The following is a 17,095-nucleotide window of genomic DNA, read 5'->3' on the forward strand; positions in this document are numbered from 1 at the left end:
CCTTTAGAGCTGATGACTTCTTGATGATCAACTTACTTATGTGCTCTAAGACATCTTCTGCTGACGTTCCATGTTGAGACAGTTTCTTAGACTTGCTATGTGTAAGTAATAGCTCTGAGGTGGAATCTCCTTAGCTCCCTCATTTTAATGAACACTCATGTTTAATTTCTTGTGGTCTTACCTGCTTTAATGCTGCCCTTGCTGTCTCTTTGCTGAATGCCACCTATGGCACAAGCAGCTACTCTTGAGCTGTTTATCTTAGCTTTCTACATAGCATTCTTTTAGTGAGGAGAATTAATCAATTGCCTCATTCAGGCAAATACTGAACCAGGTGACTATTTCATTAGAATGTAAAAATATAGATAAACCCTTCTCTGTGAAATCAATGAGACATGAATCAGATTTTGTTGCACTTAACTGCTTTTGCCCAAGAAGTTACCTCTGACTTGAACCTCTGGGGTTGCAGTGCATTGCCTTGCACAATTGCATGGTAGTTTCTTGTCTTGGAGAAAGCAAATTGCTCTCTGATGCTGGGGGGAGTGCCATGTCCTTTATTCCTCCCTGGGCGTTCTACTATGTTCACCTTCTGGAAAGTACTGTCAAATAAAGCACCACAAGGTGAAAAAGGAAAATTTTGTACCTCAAGGCCATTGTGGTTGCAGATCTATAAGGGCCATTCAGAGACATTTTCATTCTTATGTGTTGTAAAGGTTCTGGGGATAATGTGTAAAGCAAGAAACAATCTTGGGTTTCATGACTAAAAGGCTACAGAGGTTGAACAGGATCTTTAATGATGTATGTACTAAACTGTCTGGATCATACAAACAAAAAAACCCACAATGTAAAGTAAGCTTTAATAAGGCAGAGGTTTTATTGTTTTTAAAAGTCTGAATAGGCATTTTGAAACATGATATGTTGACTTTTTTATTGTAATTTCAAAGCAATTTGTAGAATATGTTCTGCTTTAGTTTTTTTTTATTTCTGAGTTTTCTGACATTTTTGTGGCAGCCTAAATTTTATTTAAGAAATAATAAAGCAGTAAATAAATTATCTGTTTAATATTAGCTCTTAAAGAAGAAATATATCTTTTTGAAGACTTCATCTTATCTAACACCTTTTCTTTTCAATACAAAGTTTGTAAAATGTATGGATACATAATTTCAGTTTTATGCCAGACATCCAGTTTACTTTTGTCATTTTATGCAAATAATTTTGGCATCCTAGGTTTTATTGGATTTTTTCTGCATGAATACAGTTGGTGGCATTTGAATTTATCATCTCTGTGGGGAACTTAGATGTATAAATATATAATACACATATTTAAAATCCTACCAAATCATTTTAATGCCATCTCATTTTAACTTTCTATTCTAGCTTTGGCTGTGAACTCAACAAAATATCTATACATCATTTTGAGCTGTGACAGCCATTGCTCAATAGAACTACTCTCCTTTTGGTGTGAATGCTTACTGACTGCTAAGAGTATTATTTAACATTTTTAGGTTTTTCTTCAATAAGATTGACATAATAATCGTGTTCTCCTAGTTAATAACATAGTCTTCAGTCAGGCTGCATGATAGGGTTAAACTGTTGGACTACGCTGAAATAGCTCTAAATTTATATCAGCTCAAGTGAGATAGTCAGGCCAGTTGAGGCTTTACTTTATAAATAATGCTATAGAATTTATGACAAACATTGGCAGTATTGAAAAGAAGCAGAGAGAGGTCCACAAAAAATGCATTTTTATTCATTTTTCAATATCTTTTTAGCAGTATTGCATCTCCATAAATACTGATATTCCAAGAATGTCATAAATATCCACATAGTTCCAGTTATTGCTATTGTTTGGGATGTTAAAATAATTATTATGAAAACTCTGGGACCGAAAGAAAAGAAGGATAAAGCATTATAAAAGCAGTGTAAATAACAAAAACAAAGCAAAAAACCCCCAACAAAACTAAAATTGGGTTGGCTTAACTGTCTGGGCCATTCTGATAATGACTTGATAAACTGAAAGTATATTATATCAATAAGCTGTTTTTTCTTGTACCGCCCATTTTTTAGCAGGTTTATTGCATGATGTAAGTTCAAGGTCATAAAAGTTTGAGTTTTCCTGAAGTGCCCGTGATTTTTAAGTGAAATTCTACACTTCAGATAAATAAGACATTACATTAAGTTGCAAAAATGTAAATTGTTTCCACAATAGTGTTTGATTTCTGGAAATAATTTCTATTAAATCTTGAGAATGAATAAATCTTCTGTTGTTTAATGCACCTTGTAACTTTATCTTTTTCACAGGCTTTTTTGTTGGGGGGCCTAGAAGTTCGATTAAACATATGTCACAGTGCATGCTTAGGGGTCGATTTCTGTAGGACCTGGAATTGTATTTGGATGACCAAATAATAGCCTTGTCTGGGGTGTGTACTATGCTTATTTTGTCTCTTAAACCTGTACTCCAGCAGGACAAGATGCCTATTGTTTCTTTACCTCTGTGTCCTCTTGTAACAGAATGAATATTACTGTAGGTTAGACTTCCTGTGGAAGAACAAGTTCAAAAAAGAGCGGGAAGAGATTGAAACCATGGAGAACCTAAATCGGGTGCTTCTGGAGAATGTGCTTCCAGCCCACGTAGCTGAACACTTCTTGGCAAGAAACCTGAAGAATGAGGTCAGCCATCTCTGTATATCCTCTACTCTGTAAGAAAGCAGCGTATCCTGGAAATAGCACTTAAAGCTGGTTTGAACAGTAGGTCCACACAGTGAGATTATAGATTTACAGTCACTTCCATTGCCCCTTACCCACATGAAAGGCTTGCTTTATAGTACCGAATGCACCTTAGTACCTTGAAGTATTAATAAAAAGTGTGAAATTATCTTAAGTGGCAATGCACTGTGCCTTTTGAAGAAGGGGAGGAAAGAGTGAGGAGAAAGGGGTTTGTTGAATCAACATGGTTTTAAATTTAAATAATATGTATTCAGATTCTTTCTTCTTTGTGATCAGAGTGGAGCTTCACCCAGGTTCTGAATTTCTTCTGGTGATGGTAGGCCTTGTTTACTGCAGTGAAAATTAGTCTTTTCCCTTAAACAGTGACTATGTTAATTCTGGAAGGAGATTCTGAACACTGAATTACCTGTTTACTTACTGCATACGGAACTAATCCAAGCACCAGAAAAGTCAACCAAAATATCCCTGTTGACTTTGGTGGAAATTAGATCTGCTCCTAATATTGCTTTACAGCTTTAATAAAGCAAAAAAGATGAAAAAATAAAAGCATTTGGAGAGAGTAGCAGTCCTAGAGATCTTAAATGCAGTAGTTTGAATTACTTGTGCATACCAGACAATTGTTCCAAAACTGACAAAAGAGGGGACAGGGCAGCTTTAGGGATTACATGCTGATCTCCTGAGTCAAAAAGGACAATGTCTTCCCTTTCACTGCAGTTTGCATTAAGTGGTACTAATCAGAACTTTATATCAGTATATTAATTCTGCCTGCAAATACTCATTTGGTAACTAATATCAAATGAAAACTGCGGTGGGGTTCCTTTGAACTCAGTGAAGACCTTGGCTGGGAGCCAGGCTGGCTCAGCTCCAGTTGTCAGTTCAGGCATTAAACACAGCAAACCATCAGGAGATTGCTTTCTCACTTATGTGCTATTCCATCTGAGCTCCCCAGCAGAGCAACACCATCTGCTCACCTTTGTATTGGCAACTGGATTTATATTGTCACCCCTCAAGATTCTTAGGTTGGTACGTGTTTTAGTAAATTTAGGGGACATCAGAAATTGTAATGGGCTGAGCTCTCCAATCTTATCATGTCAGATGAAGTAAAGATAATTTGACATTATTTAGTGGCATCCCTTTAAAAAAAAAAAATCATGAGTTGTTCCTTGTTTTGTTTATCTTTACACACAGTTTTCAAAGAGGGAAGAAGCTTTTTTTTTCTGGAAATGTTCAGGAATATAAGCATCTGTCATGTCTTCAGATTTGTTTCAGTGTCAAAAAGGATGTGTTGAACCTTAAAGAACATTCTGTGTGCATGTATGTGTATCTGTTAGGGTAGATCAAGCCTTTGTTGTCTTTGTGTGGATATTTAGGAAACTGATACTGAATTGAAAAATTGTCCACATTTTCCTTTGTTGCAAACATTCATGCTAATATGGTTTTATGCTTAAAACAGATTTTGAGATGAAAATTAATCTAATGTATGAATAGTCTCTTTCAGAGGCTACTTCTCTTAGAATTTTATGCATGCAGCTGTATGGAGAAAAAGGAACATATAGTATGCTACAGCAGCAGGAATGAAAGAGGAAAAAAATGACTGGATAAATATTAACTGGGAACAGCGGGGCTATAGTTTTAGGTGACCAGCACTGGCCTTTTCATAACAGGATACACATTGACTAATACTGATATTGTAAAAGCAAAGGTACTTAAGAATAAATAGTAATAAAAGTTTGTTTGCTTTACCAGAACCTCTGGGACTGGATTTCTGGTTATAATCTGAATGCTACGTACTAAACAGGGTACTTTTGAGAGAGAAAAAGAAAGGAACAAATATAAAATGAAAAGCAGGATTAAATATACTTTCACCTGGCTTGTGCAGCTTTTTACTTCATGCTGTTCAGCATCCAGACCCCATATTAGTGAAAAGTGCCCAGAACCTTTTGTGCTGTAAGCCACCTGGCAAGTAAGAGGAATCCTTGTCTATTAGCTGCAGGATGGAGCCAGAATGCTACTTAGAGCAGAAATTCTTCCCCAGAGAAGGTGACTGCCATACCCTTCCAAGAGGTAGAATAGAACCACTTTGCCTCTTCCATTCCAAGAAGGTCTCCAGCCACTTTAGAAGAAGAGGGGACAGTAAAGAGAGCCAACCAACAGAAAATCAGATGTTGTCAAAGGATAAAAAAAGGAAAAAAAATGATTGACTGCAGAAAACAGAATGATTTTAATTTTGTTGGAAGAAGCAAGGCCATTCCTTCCTCGTATGCTGTTGCATTTAATTTTTCTGATTAAACAGTTTAGAAAGTGTATTCATAGGAAATTTAACAGTTTCAAGTGTACTCATAGGAAATTTAAGACACCCAATTGCCACAGCCTTTATTATTATGAATGATTGAAATAAACTATCTGGGAATGCCTCCTTAAAATTCTCTGACATTTATTGTGACAGTCACAGTTACTACTCGTCTGATGATAAACAGTGCCATTTGTTGTTGTTTCCATGCTGGTACTATGCTATAGAGCATTAGTAAGGAAGGATATTGCCCCAGCATTAGAGAGGAAAAAGAGAAATGGGACACTGTTTCTGAGCTTCAGCATATGACAACTGTTCACATACAATGTGTTCATTTATTTTTGAGGTGGAGGGGAAGAAGAGGTGATAACTCTGGTTATAGAAAAAGATTTGTATTTGTAATTGTGACAGTCAGGGCTGCAACCCTTTCTTAGGGGCAATTTGACAGCCATATGGGTGGACAGCCAACAGCATACAGCGCACTGATCTTGTGTCACAATAGCACTTTTGTTTGAATGTCTGCTCCTGTCTCTTGCTCAGTCATATTTCTCTTCTTGATGACTATGAATTGTTCAAGTTGCCATGATTTATTTTGGGCACACATCTGCTTTCAGGGAAGATAGCAAAGGCACTTCCTAGTAGCTAATTGGGGCTCCACATTTAATGTCTGTAAGAGAGACCTTTTTTTCAGTCACAATCATAATAAGGCAGGAGTTGCCACCCAGCAGCAGTCCAGTCAACTGCAGGGCCCCAGCAGAATCCAGTGTTAGATACTTCAGCGAAAGTTCAAAGGACAGATTAAGATTGAGATGATATTGAATGTTCTGCTTTTACCTGTATGGACATATTTTGCTTCTGCAGATATTTTTTATACTTCCTGCTTATGCATTTTTCTAGTATTCACATAAGCAGTCATGTTTTTAACCCTCTAAGCTCGTCTTTCGTGTTGTTGAATAGCAATGAAATATACATTAGAAGAGCAATGAAGCTGGTGAAGGGGCTGGAGAACAAGTCTTACGAGGAGCAGCTGAGGGAACTGGGGTTGTTTAGCCTGGAGAAGAGGAGGCTGAGGGGAGACCTTATTGCTCTGTACAACTCTCTATAAGGAGGTTGTAGAGAGGTGGGTGTTGTTCTCTTCTCCCAAGTGACAGGTGATAGGACAAGACGGAATGGCCTTCAGCTGCATCAAGGAAAGTCTAGATTGGACATTAGCAGAAATTTCTTCACCAAAAGGGTCATCAAGCACTGGAACAGGCTGCCCAGGGAGGTGGTTGAGTCACTATCCCTGCAGGTGTTTAAAAGGCATGCAGATGAGATGTTTAGAGATATGATTTAGTAATGGATAGGTATGGTTGGAGTTGATGATCTCAAATGTCTTTTCCAACCTAATGCTTCTATGATTCTATGATTCTCTATCTCATATGTAAAATATTTTCCCTTATTCTAATTTCAAATGTTCTATTTGTCTTCTGGTTCCTGTATTATGAGGTGATAAAATGAATCCATCCTCTACCGTCTCTGCTTCATATTAATCAGTAATGTCTTATGCAGCACTGTATGGTTGATCTCCTTTTCCTGTAAGGGCTCAGCTGTAACTCTTAACAGACCTTTATTCTTATTACTTAAAGTTATGTTCACAAATCAACCTTTACATAGCATTAGTTTCCATGTTCAACATAGCACTGCCCCAGTATCCCCTCTGTGCCTAGATTTTTTTCTGTTTCACAAAATTTACAACCAGTATCTGATCAGTAGTATAATTACAGCACATTTTACATTTTTAAGATGCAAAATCAGCAGGATTTAATAAAGAAAATTAAACAGCTGTTATCGAATGTTTATCTCATTAACTAAAAAAACTGATTTTTCTAACTAATTAACAGAATCCCTGAGACAACACAATTTTTATTAATAATAATTATAACTATACTATTAATTTGGCTAGATTTAACTTACTGGATTTTTCCATCTAGTAGGAATATAAACAATATTAAAAAAAATTTAATCACAAATGTATACAACTTATTTTATTTTGTTTGGTCAAGTTTCAAAAGTATGTGTAATAGTCCATGTTTTGAGTATTAATGATCTACATTTTGCTATGAATACTCTTGTATCTCCCTCTAGTCTTTCATATAGAACTGTGAATTTCCCTCTCTGTATTAGTCAGGCCTTATATTTGTGATGCAGTCCACTTTTAATCAGGATCACCGTGTGTGCAGCTTGAATTCCTTCATCCACAATTGGAATCAAGTTACAGGGAAGGTGACTTGAGTAAAATAGAAGGAAAGCTGAGTAAACTACAGAATGTAATCTCTGCACGTACTCAGCTAATCGGTCTAAGAAGAGCACTCAGCACATCAGATCTTAACTTTTTAATATATTTATATACAAATGTTACTGTAACTTGAATACAGACATGCCTGAAGTAAATTTGAAGGAGGTAGTGTGAAGCAAAATGCAGACTGCAAAAGCTAAGTATTTGAGGAGTGAGCCTGTTACTCTTCTATGGCTCCACATAACTAACTTCAAGCTAGTGTGATTATGTCTGCACCAAGCCTACATACATGCATACATACACAAGATATCTGCCAGTATATGCCAGTGCGGGATCACGGAGTGGACCTGGTTTTAAATGTGAGAGACTGGAGCAAAGTGAGGTCATTTGGGGCCTGAGCTTCTGGGTTTCTTAGAGTCAGAGTCATCCTGTAGTTTCAGGCATGCCTCTTGAGTGCCTACATGAAGAAAAACATGCTCCTTTAGCCTTTTTCCCCATAACTGACTGAGAGAGAAACAATATCTGAGGTGATTCTGCCCATCTGTCATTAAAATGATCTTCAAAATCAGCATTTCTGCCGTACTGACAATACAGGACACATAGGCTGACTGTGACCTCAGATTAAATGCCTCACTCGGGTGTTTAAATTGCCTAAATTTAATTGATGTCATCCAGCCAAGGGGGTTCCCTCTCACCACCATTTAATTTCTTTATTATATGGGTTGAATTTATTAACCAGTTGTTTATGGAGGAGGAAAAGCAGATGACAGAAAAATATTATCACAATATTGGTTCCTCTGTCTCAGGAAGAGGACAATGGAAATCTAGAACTCCTTTGAAGTTTAGAAGTGATCTGACAGTGAAGTCATTGGCTTAGATATTTTGTTTAGTTGCTTTTCATTTGCACAATCATGTCCCTTTAAAGTGATACTGATGTTGTATATATGGCTGTGAGCTGGAAGTAAGGTGGAGATGGGCAACTTCAAGTGGCTCAGCATAAGATTGTAAATAAGAATGGTGAACTGAATATATCCATCCCCAGTGGCATGGTGGAGCTTCAGTGATACTGTAGTAATGCATTCCTTAGAAAATAAAGGGGCTGAAAAATCCTAGTAACACATCATCTGCCTCCTCCAGCCGCCCATGTTCCTCCTTGTCCACTATTATTCTCATGTTTGCTCTCACATCTATGTTGGGATGAGGCAGTCAGCTGTTTTCCTATAGTTCTTCTATTTTTCAGTTATACTTCACCAAGATTCAGTATGTCTGTAAACATCTGGCTGGAGCACCTCCCTTACAACAGGCTGAGAGACAAGGTTGCGAGGAGACCTTATAGCGACCTTCCAGTACCTGAAGGGGCTACAAGAAATCTGTGGAGTGGGGCGCTTTTTATGAAGGGTTGTAGTGATAGGATGAGGGGGAATGGCTATAAATTGGAGAGGGGCAGATTTAGAATAGACGTAATGAGAATATTGTTCACAATGAGGGTGGTGAGGTTGCCCAGGAAAGCTGTGGATGCCCCCTCCCTGGAAGTGTTCAAGGCCAGGCTGGATGGGGCCTTGGGCAGCCTGGTTTAATGGGAGGTGTCCCTGCCCATGGCAGGGAGTTTAGAATAAGACAATCTTTAAGGTCCCTTCTGGCTCAAACCATTCTATAATTCTATGATCTGTGTAGAAATCTGCCACATTCTTTCAAAAAGAAACATAAGGTGAGTTAAATTAAAAAAAAAAAAGGTTTGATAAGTAAAAGGGAAATAATTTGTAATGATTCTTGAAATCTGAGAATAAATTCTGTTCACCTTATTCACACGAGCATTGAAATCCTTCTTTCACTTACATAATAACTCAAACAGAATTTGACTTTATAGTAGCTTACAGCATCTTTTATTGCTTTGTGTATAGATATTACTTTTTAAGTATTAGTTTAATAGTTATTCCTTCTTTCCTTTTTTCCATTATGTGAATTTATCCTGAGAGAAGAGATATTCTGATGTTTAAGGACAGTAGGGAGGAAACTGAAGTGGGGGTGGGGGAAGGGCTGCAGCTTGTGTGTGGTCTTTTTTAGCACCAGAATCTTCCTGTGGAGCAGAGGTACTCCCATTTCAGTAGTCACAGAAGGCAGAGGAGAGTCTGTCATTAATAAGTTTTGGTTCAGGTGACTTATTTCCCTTTGCCTCAGGTCCTTGTTAGGGGAAAAAAAATTGCAATTATTTTGTCCTATTAGGCATCTTGTCGTTTTTGATTAGGAACTGTCAGGATTGTGTTGCATTATGCATTTGTAGTACATTGAATTTGTGATTTTGTTCAGTTTTCTAGTTAGAACAATAATACAAGAAGCTAATAATGATTTAGAGATTATTCTGCAAAATATAGTTCTAGCTGTGCAAGCCAGATGAAATTCAGTACATGAGAAGCCTCAGAAATGGGTCTTATCTAATAAATTAATGAACATTTTATGTTCATGGAGTTCATACTCAGGAAGAAAAAAATGTAGCTTTAAATCACTAAAATATTTTCACCTGTATATGTTAAGTCTCTTTAACAAACAGGCTATACACGATTTAAAATTAAGAGTTGCAAAATATACCCAAACACCATCTAAGGTCTTCCAGCCACTGCAGCTCCTCCCTTGTCAGAATCAGGACACTGCATATTAATAAGGAAATGTTTATTTAGAACTGGATATGACAGATAATTTCTTTTCTCTGTTCTGTTTTCTTTTGGACAGGATCTATATCATCAGTCATATGACTGCGTGTGTGTCATGTTTGCCTCTGTTCCGGATTTCAAGGAATTTTATACAGAATCTGATGTAAATAAGGAAGGCTTGGAGTGTCTCAGGCTGCTAAATGAAATCATTGCTGACTTTGATGATGTATGTACTTCTAACAACAATCAATGTATGGTTTCAATCTTAATAACCCAGAATATGCATCAGTAAGCAAACATACTTGAGAGGGAGAGTTGAAGAGTTGTCAGAAAAGAAATTTGTGTCACATGGAAATTACTTACAGGGAGTATTAAAGAAAGAATAAATTTATTTGGGGTAAATCAGCTCTCTGATATCATGCTCAATTGCTTTTGATTAGCTATAATGAGAATCCTACATGTATATCTGATGGAGAAATTTCAAGTTCAATAGGTAGTCTTAACTGCAGTTCAAGAGGTAGTCTTAATACATGCCATATATTAACTAGTTTCTAAATACTAGTGCCTGAAGTCAGGTACATAAATCTATTTCCCCTAAAGTACAGCTTCATGTTATATTTGATCTGTATTGGTGTCTTTATATAGAGCATTTATTAGCTGATACATGAGCAACTCAAAGTATTGTGTTAAGTTTTAATATTCCACTCTCTGAAGTTACAAGCAGGTACAGAGTTTGCCTACAGATTAACTGGGAAAAGCTGTAAAGGTCTGACTGAGAACAATATTTGTCTTAAAGAAAGTTATTAGTACCGAATATATCAGAAAAAGGCATTAAAATCATATCATGACTTGGAGAACACAGTCTAGATTTGTGGGTCTGCAGCTATAGAGGGTATTTTAGCAGCAAATCCATTTGGAGAACATTGGAATGTTCAAATCAACCTAGGATATTAACTAAACCCCTTAGATTTTAATCTCATTGGCATAGATGCATACTTTCAGAAAGCTGCTTTAAGCTTGACTGTTTGCTCTTATGGAGACTCAGTTCCAATATCAAAGTCCACTGATGTTTAAGAGCTGTATTTACAATAAGGCGGAATTTTCTCATTTCTATAGATAACTATATTCACAGTCCCTTTATAATAAAAAAGTATTTTAGCATACAGAAATTCCCTTTCTTTGGAGACCATCTGTAACCATTGTTTTATCCATCCTGAAGTCCTTCACTCTGCATATGTGAAGCTACTTGATGTATATTAAGAGACTATTCTAAGAATTGATGCTCTGAATGCTGTTAGAGTAACAGGACTGCTGACCTGAATAACAAATAACCATCCTTGTTTTACAGTTATTGTCAAAGCCAAAGTTCAGTGGAGTTGAAAAAATAAAGACCATTGGAAGCACTTACATGGCAGCAACAGGACTGAGTGCTACATCCAACCAAGAACAGTGTCAGGTACAGGAAAAGGTTTCTGCTTAATAAAAAAAACATGTTAAAATGAAAGCTAAATTTCTGTTCATTAAACTGTATGTATAACATTGTGTCCTATTTTTTTTCTTATTAACATAGATTGTATTGTACTGGACAAGCGTATACTTTTGTTTCGTAGTCTCTGTGAATTATTGTTCTTCACATTGTGGCTTGAAAATGCCATCTCTGTATTTGCTAAGTCTGAAACAAGCCTCCTACTCTAAACACAATACAGCATTTTATTGCTGCTGCTGCAGCAGAACTAGATTTATGAAGTATACAAAAGACCTCAAGAATGAGTATTTTCCATTGCAAGCTGGAAGGGCTGAGTAGCTGTATTAACCATACACCTATGCAACACTCAGACTTAGCACTGGAAACATGTTCCTTTGTTTCAGGTTATCTGTAGAGGGTAGGACTGGGAACTGCAGTCAGTAGAAATGAAGTTCAGAGAAGCAATTCATAACTTTGAAGCAAAAACCTTTGCTTTTGCCATGATCTTTAGAGTACTACAGGTTAGCAACAGACAGAGCACAATTATAAACCAACACATTCTCTGGTAAGGATTAATGTGTTCTTGCCAAACTCATATTTCTTTTAGACAGAAGCAATTAACACATGAACTGTAGACCTTAAGTATCTTGAGAGGGAAAAAAAAAAAAAAGAATTATTTTAAATTAGCTCGGATACTTAATACAGGGAGGTGAAGAGGATGAAGGAAATGCAGAACTGTAGACTGGAGATGAGAAGACAGAGGATCTCTCAATAACAACTGAAACTAGTGCATGCACAGGAAGAAATCTATCGTCTAATTTATTTCTGCAAGCTGTGAATTGAGTCATCCAAGTTTTAGTGTTTCTTTTGTGATTTAGTACACATTTTCAAAGGAAATAATCCAAAGGTCAGCAGCCTTCAGTCCAGACACCCAGAGATCCACAGATACTGCAGTACCTAGTGTTGCAATGATTGACTGCTGGGCATACTACTGGGAACAGCCCCCAGCTTAAAACAAGCACCCAAAGAAGACTAAGTGCCCAAGGAGGGGGACTGAATACATCAACTGAACAGGAAACCATCTGTCTTAGTTAGGAGTGAACTCCAAAGGAAAAAGACTTGATTCATCTGAACAGCTGCTCTGGCAAGCACCAATACTGTCCCACCTAGGCTGATGCATCTACTCTATGAATCATCTCCCAAAGCTGTCATCTCTCCATCTCTTCTGTCATTTTATATCAAGAAATGAGGAAGATTCAGTAATTTCTGATAGAAATCAGCGAGTCCATCTCTTTTGAAATCATTTTTTGTCAGGATCTCACCCTGGGCTTTGGGAGCCTGAAAATCGATTTTCTTCTCAGCCTGAGAGGACTCAAAACAATACTTAGAAATCAGGCTACAGTGTTGATATATGAGGAGACATTAAGTCTATAGACTTTATAAGCGATATATTCTCTAAACTAGGAAACTGGGGGCCATAGGTTGCCTTCTTCCTCTCTTTCTCTTGTATTTTATTCATTTTCAGGTCTATTAGATGTTCTCAGAGATGCTTGCTTTCCTACCAGATGAGGTTAGTGGAGGAGCTCTTAAAATTCTGAATTTCACTGCAGCTTAAGTATTAACTAAAGTGCTGAGCTGTGCAACAGTGAGAGGGAGGAGTCTCTGTGAAGGTGTCCACAAGCATTATTTATTATTAAAGGGCATAAAATTGAAGCAGACATGTAAAGAAAATTAATGAGCAAATCCTAGGCAAACAAGTATTGAGAGCCTGCGGTATTAGCACCTAATCAGTTATTTGACGATCAAAACATTAGGTTAGACATAGGTTTAGATCTATCATCTTTAGCGTGCCTGCTTGTGTAAGCAAAATGCATCCTGGTCTATTGGCCGTTGTTTGACCTAACTGATGCTGCGCAGGGCACCATCTTCTTCATTACTTTTTTACTGCTTCCTGCTGTCATCAGAACATAACTAAGATTTTAAGTGCTTTGAAGTGATCAGCATATTTTGGTTGTATTCTCACAGCAACTAAGGCTGAAGAAAATGGGTTTATTCTGTTTGCTTGTCTCTTTAAATTCAGGAACCTGAACGACAGTATATGCACATAGGAACCATGGTGGAGTTTGCCTTTGCCTTAGTGGCGAAACTGGATGTCATAAACAAGCATTCATTCAATGACTTCAAGTTACGAGTGGGTATGTATCATGCGATTTTTATGGCAATATCATGGAAGAGGGGGAGAATTTTGTGAGAAGTACCAGCTGATTAAGGTGTCCATAGGACTGACCAAAAGGGCCATGAAAGTAAACAGCACTATCTTCACCCTTTTTAGAGGCAGTCTACATGGTATTGCCCATTAACTATAGCTGCTTGTAGGAATGTTTTAAGGCAGGACTCAGAAAAGAGCAGTATTCCTAAGAGTGGTTGAAAACCACATTCCCGTGGCTCTGAATTGTTTTATGGTCACTTCATAATAATTATTCTACAGGTTGTTAACCACATACATTTTTTAATCTTATCAATACCAAAGGACACAAGAACACTCTAGACAGGACTTTACAAAGCCATATAAATGGTTTTGAGGGACAAGAACTATAATGGGCCAGTGAGACTGGGGTTTGGAATATTTTAGATATACTAAAATCAAGCAAGCATACACAAAAAGCATTCTTTCCTTCCCAATGCTAGACAAAGGAGGATAGTTCTCTTCTTTGTTATTCTGTCATTATTGACAAATAAGAGCAAAGATGACTAGTTGTTTATGCTTGAAAGGGGTATCTTTTATATTTCAGCTTCTAATTGCTTCTACTTGTGCATCATGGTATTTAAAAAAGAAACAGGCAGCTGCAGTGAGCTGTGGAAAAGATGATGAAATAAATGAATTCAGAGTTGATCAAGAGCCATATGTTCTAAAATGTTTATTTCCTTATAGCAGTACACAGCAGTTTTACAATGCAATATGTAATTTGGGAAGTGTGAAATGAAAGCAGTAAATAAATATTGGAAACCCATAAATCCTGTAAATATGTCAGAGGTATTTGATTTCCAACAATTATTCTCCTGTCTTGTCTTTTTCTTGTTGTGCTGCTTGCTTTTCCTTTCTGTGTCTCCTCTCATGTTTATTGCACAGTGCCATCCACTGGCAAAACTCTGACTTGAAATATTCATGTGTTCCTGAGGGCGCTGCTTTGCCAGTGTGTTTTGTATTCCTTGCTAGAGTTAAAAAATGGAAAAGCAAATCTGAAGTATGCTTGCTTCTCAAAGTGTTACAGAAATTGATAGGTTTAAAAGAAACATGTAGAGATATCATATTTCTTTATAGAATAAAAGCTTTCTTCTTGCCATAGACAGATGACACGTGCCACATATTTGCAAACATACTGATATCAGGAATGTAAAGATAAAGAGCAGTTGAGTGTCAGGGCTAAATCCACAAACTGATTAAAGCAATACTGACTGCCTTAAAGTGAAGATCATGAAGCAAACTTTCTATGGGGGAAAAAAATATACTTACTTGTGATTTTTGAAGAGTTTACTATAGGCTCTGGAGAAGTCAGACTCCTTTGCTTCATGAAATTAGGAATGATTAAATCTATAAAGGGGCACAGGCCCCAAACTAACACTTTTGCCATCTTAATCCGATATAGACACAACTGAGATCTTCAATTTCCATCTTCCTTTTACTTCTCTGCTTCCCACCACCACCTGTCCATGAAAGCATCTAATATCCATAGCAATTGCGGCCACTGAAACATCTGAGCATCTCCCTCCAACACAATCCCTGCTATAAGGTTTTAAATCCAAACTGCCATTTGTGAAAGTCTTCCTCAGCCAGCATCTAACCCCAGAACTGTTGCAACTTACTACAGGTCTCAGCTTTCCATCTTCGTTTTCTGTGAGTGCCTGAAATGCTAGTTGTGCCTTAGGAAGTACACAGCCTACCCTGATGTTGCCAGGCAAAGGAGGGAAGCACCTACATTACATTTCAGGCATTCCTCCCCTTCTGTTAGCTTAGGTGCTTGATTTATTAGACAAGATCATACATGATTTTGTAGCAAGTTTTCCACAGGTACTGCTTTTTTTCAGAACAAAATAGAGGATGACACGTTGTTTTCCATATGCTTCATCCTTAGAACATTTGTCTGTGTTGTAGGTGAACTTAATATGGTTCCTGCTCGTAGCTGAGGCTGGTCAAGCACGAGAATCCCTGTTCCCTGGAGAATGCTTTGAGCCCAGACTGTAGAATACTTTGGAGCGAGATATTCTCTCTCTGCCCTGCTGAACAGTATTTACCTTTTCATGCAATAATTAAATGACGCTTTAGATACAAGAGTATTACTCTTCCAGCCTTGCCCCAACAAGCATTCACATGTGTCACGTGAAGGAGACTCGCACAAGTGGGAATGACATAGTACAGCACATCCCAGAATGCTTGGGTGGCCAAAACATTCCTAAGAGATATGGGTAGGAGTATCCTTGAAGTAGGAGGTATTTGAAGCTGGCTTCCAGCCCCCAAGATATTACTCAAACCAACAGCAGTGGTGGTTCAGGTGGTTCCAGCATTAGCTTATTCTACATTTAAGAAGCAAAGAATACTGTAAAAGTAATTTGATTTGGCCATCAACTATTGCAGAGAGGAGAACCCTTTTTCACTACAAGTAGAAATGAAAGGAAATTATGTGTATTCATTTTCCCAGAAGCTGCTGCTTTCCCACAGTGTGTTCCTCATGCTATCTACCTAATAAAGGCTGTAGAAGGTTATTAGGATACTAATGGTTAAAAATATCAAATTTACTCAGTATGGGATGGAGCTGTATAGCTAAAATTAGATGAACTAAATCTTGGCATTTTTATAACTAACATCTTTCTGCTGTAAATGGTTGTGAATAGACTGTTGGTTGCTGCACTGACTATTCAGCATGAGCCAAATACCACAGTCACCAACTTGACGTGTCATTAGGTGCACTGTGGGTTTCATGTTTTGTGGATCTTCTTTTTCAGTGTTAAGATCTGATGTTTTCCAGGTATCAACCACGGACCTGTAATAGCTGGAGTAATTGGAGCTCAAAAACCACAATATGATATCTGGGGCAATACAGTAAATGTGGCCAGCAGGATGGACAGCACTGGAGTCTTAGATAAAATACAGGTAAGTCTTGGTTTCTGCTAGTATTTATCATGAACCTATGAGTCTGGTGCTTAAAAAAACATCACATATTTGTACACTAAACAGATCTGTGTTTTGGAGCCAAGAATACCTACAGAAAACTAATTACCTACCCGTTCCATCCGTACCTTTCAAAAGAATTACACCTTCAGCAGGAAAATAAAGAATTGAAATAAGATTATAGGGAAGATGGGAGGAGAATCAACTTTGTCTTGACCCCATAGAAAAATACACGGAGGAAGTCCTGGGTTGCTTGGAAATGCAGCCCTAGATTAAAAGAGGATTTGAGGGAAGACACATTTCTATTCTTCGAATTTCTAGACTCATAAAATACTAGTTACCTTATGTCTGAAAGGCATTCCTGATGTTAATTATTTCTACATAAAGGAAATTACCACAATTGCTGTACATCAAGTTAAATCCGTAAAGCAGTCACAAAACTTCCTCTTTAATGAATCATGCTGATTAATAATATTTGTATATTATTATCTGTATTGATTATAGATAGACCTGTATAGAAAAG

The 17,095-nt window shown here is 37.3% G+C and overlaps 1 protein-coding gene across 1 annotated transcript in view; it reads left to right on the plus strand.

Moving 5' to 3' along the window:
* ADCY2 (adenylate cyclase 2) overlaps positions 1 to 17,095 on the plus strand; it is a 230,750-nt gene that overhangs the window by 199,741 nt on the left and 13,914 nt on the right. Inside the window, exons 20-24 of the mRNA XM_054060772.1 lie at positions 2,509 to 2,667; positions 10,020 to 10,166; positions 11,289 to 11,396; positions 13,486 to 13,600; positions 16,430 to 16,554. Of these exons, the coding sequence (XP_053916747.1) occupies positions 2,509 to 2,667; positions 10,020 to 10,166; positions 11,289 to 11,396; positions 13,486 to 13,600; positions 16,430 to 16,554 (654 nt within the window). The remainder of the gene's footprint in view (positions 1 to 2,508; positions 2,668 to 10,019; positions 10,167 to 11,288; positions 11,397 to 13,485; positions 13,601 to 16,429; positions 16,555 to 17,095) is intronic.

Source organism: Cuculus canorus, chromosome 2 (genome assembly GCF_017976375.1).
Source record: "Cuculus canorus isolate bCucCan1 chromosome 2, bCucCan1.pri, whole genome shotgun sequence".
Taxonomy (NCBI): domain Eukaryota; kingdom Metazoa; phylum Chordata; class Aves; order Cuculiformes; family Cuculidae; genus Cuculus; species Cuculus canorus.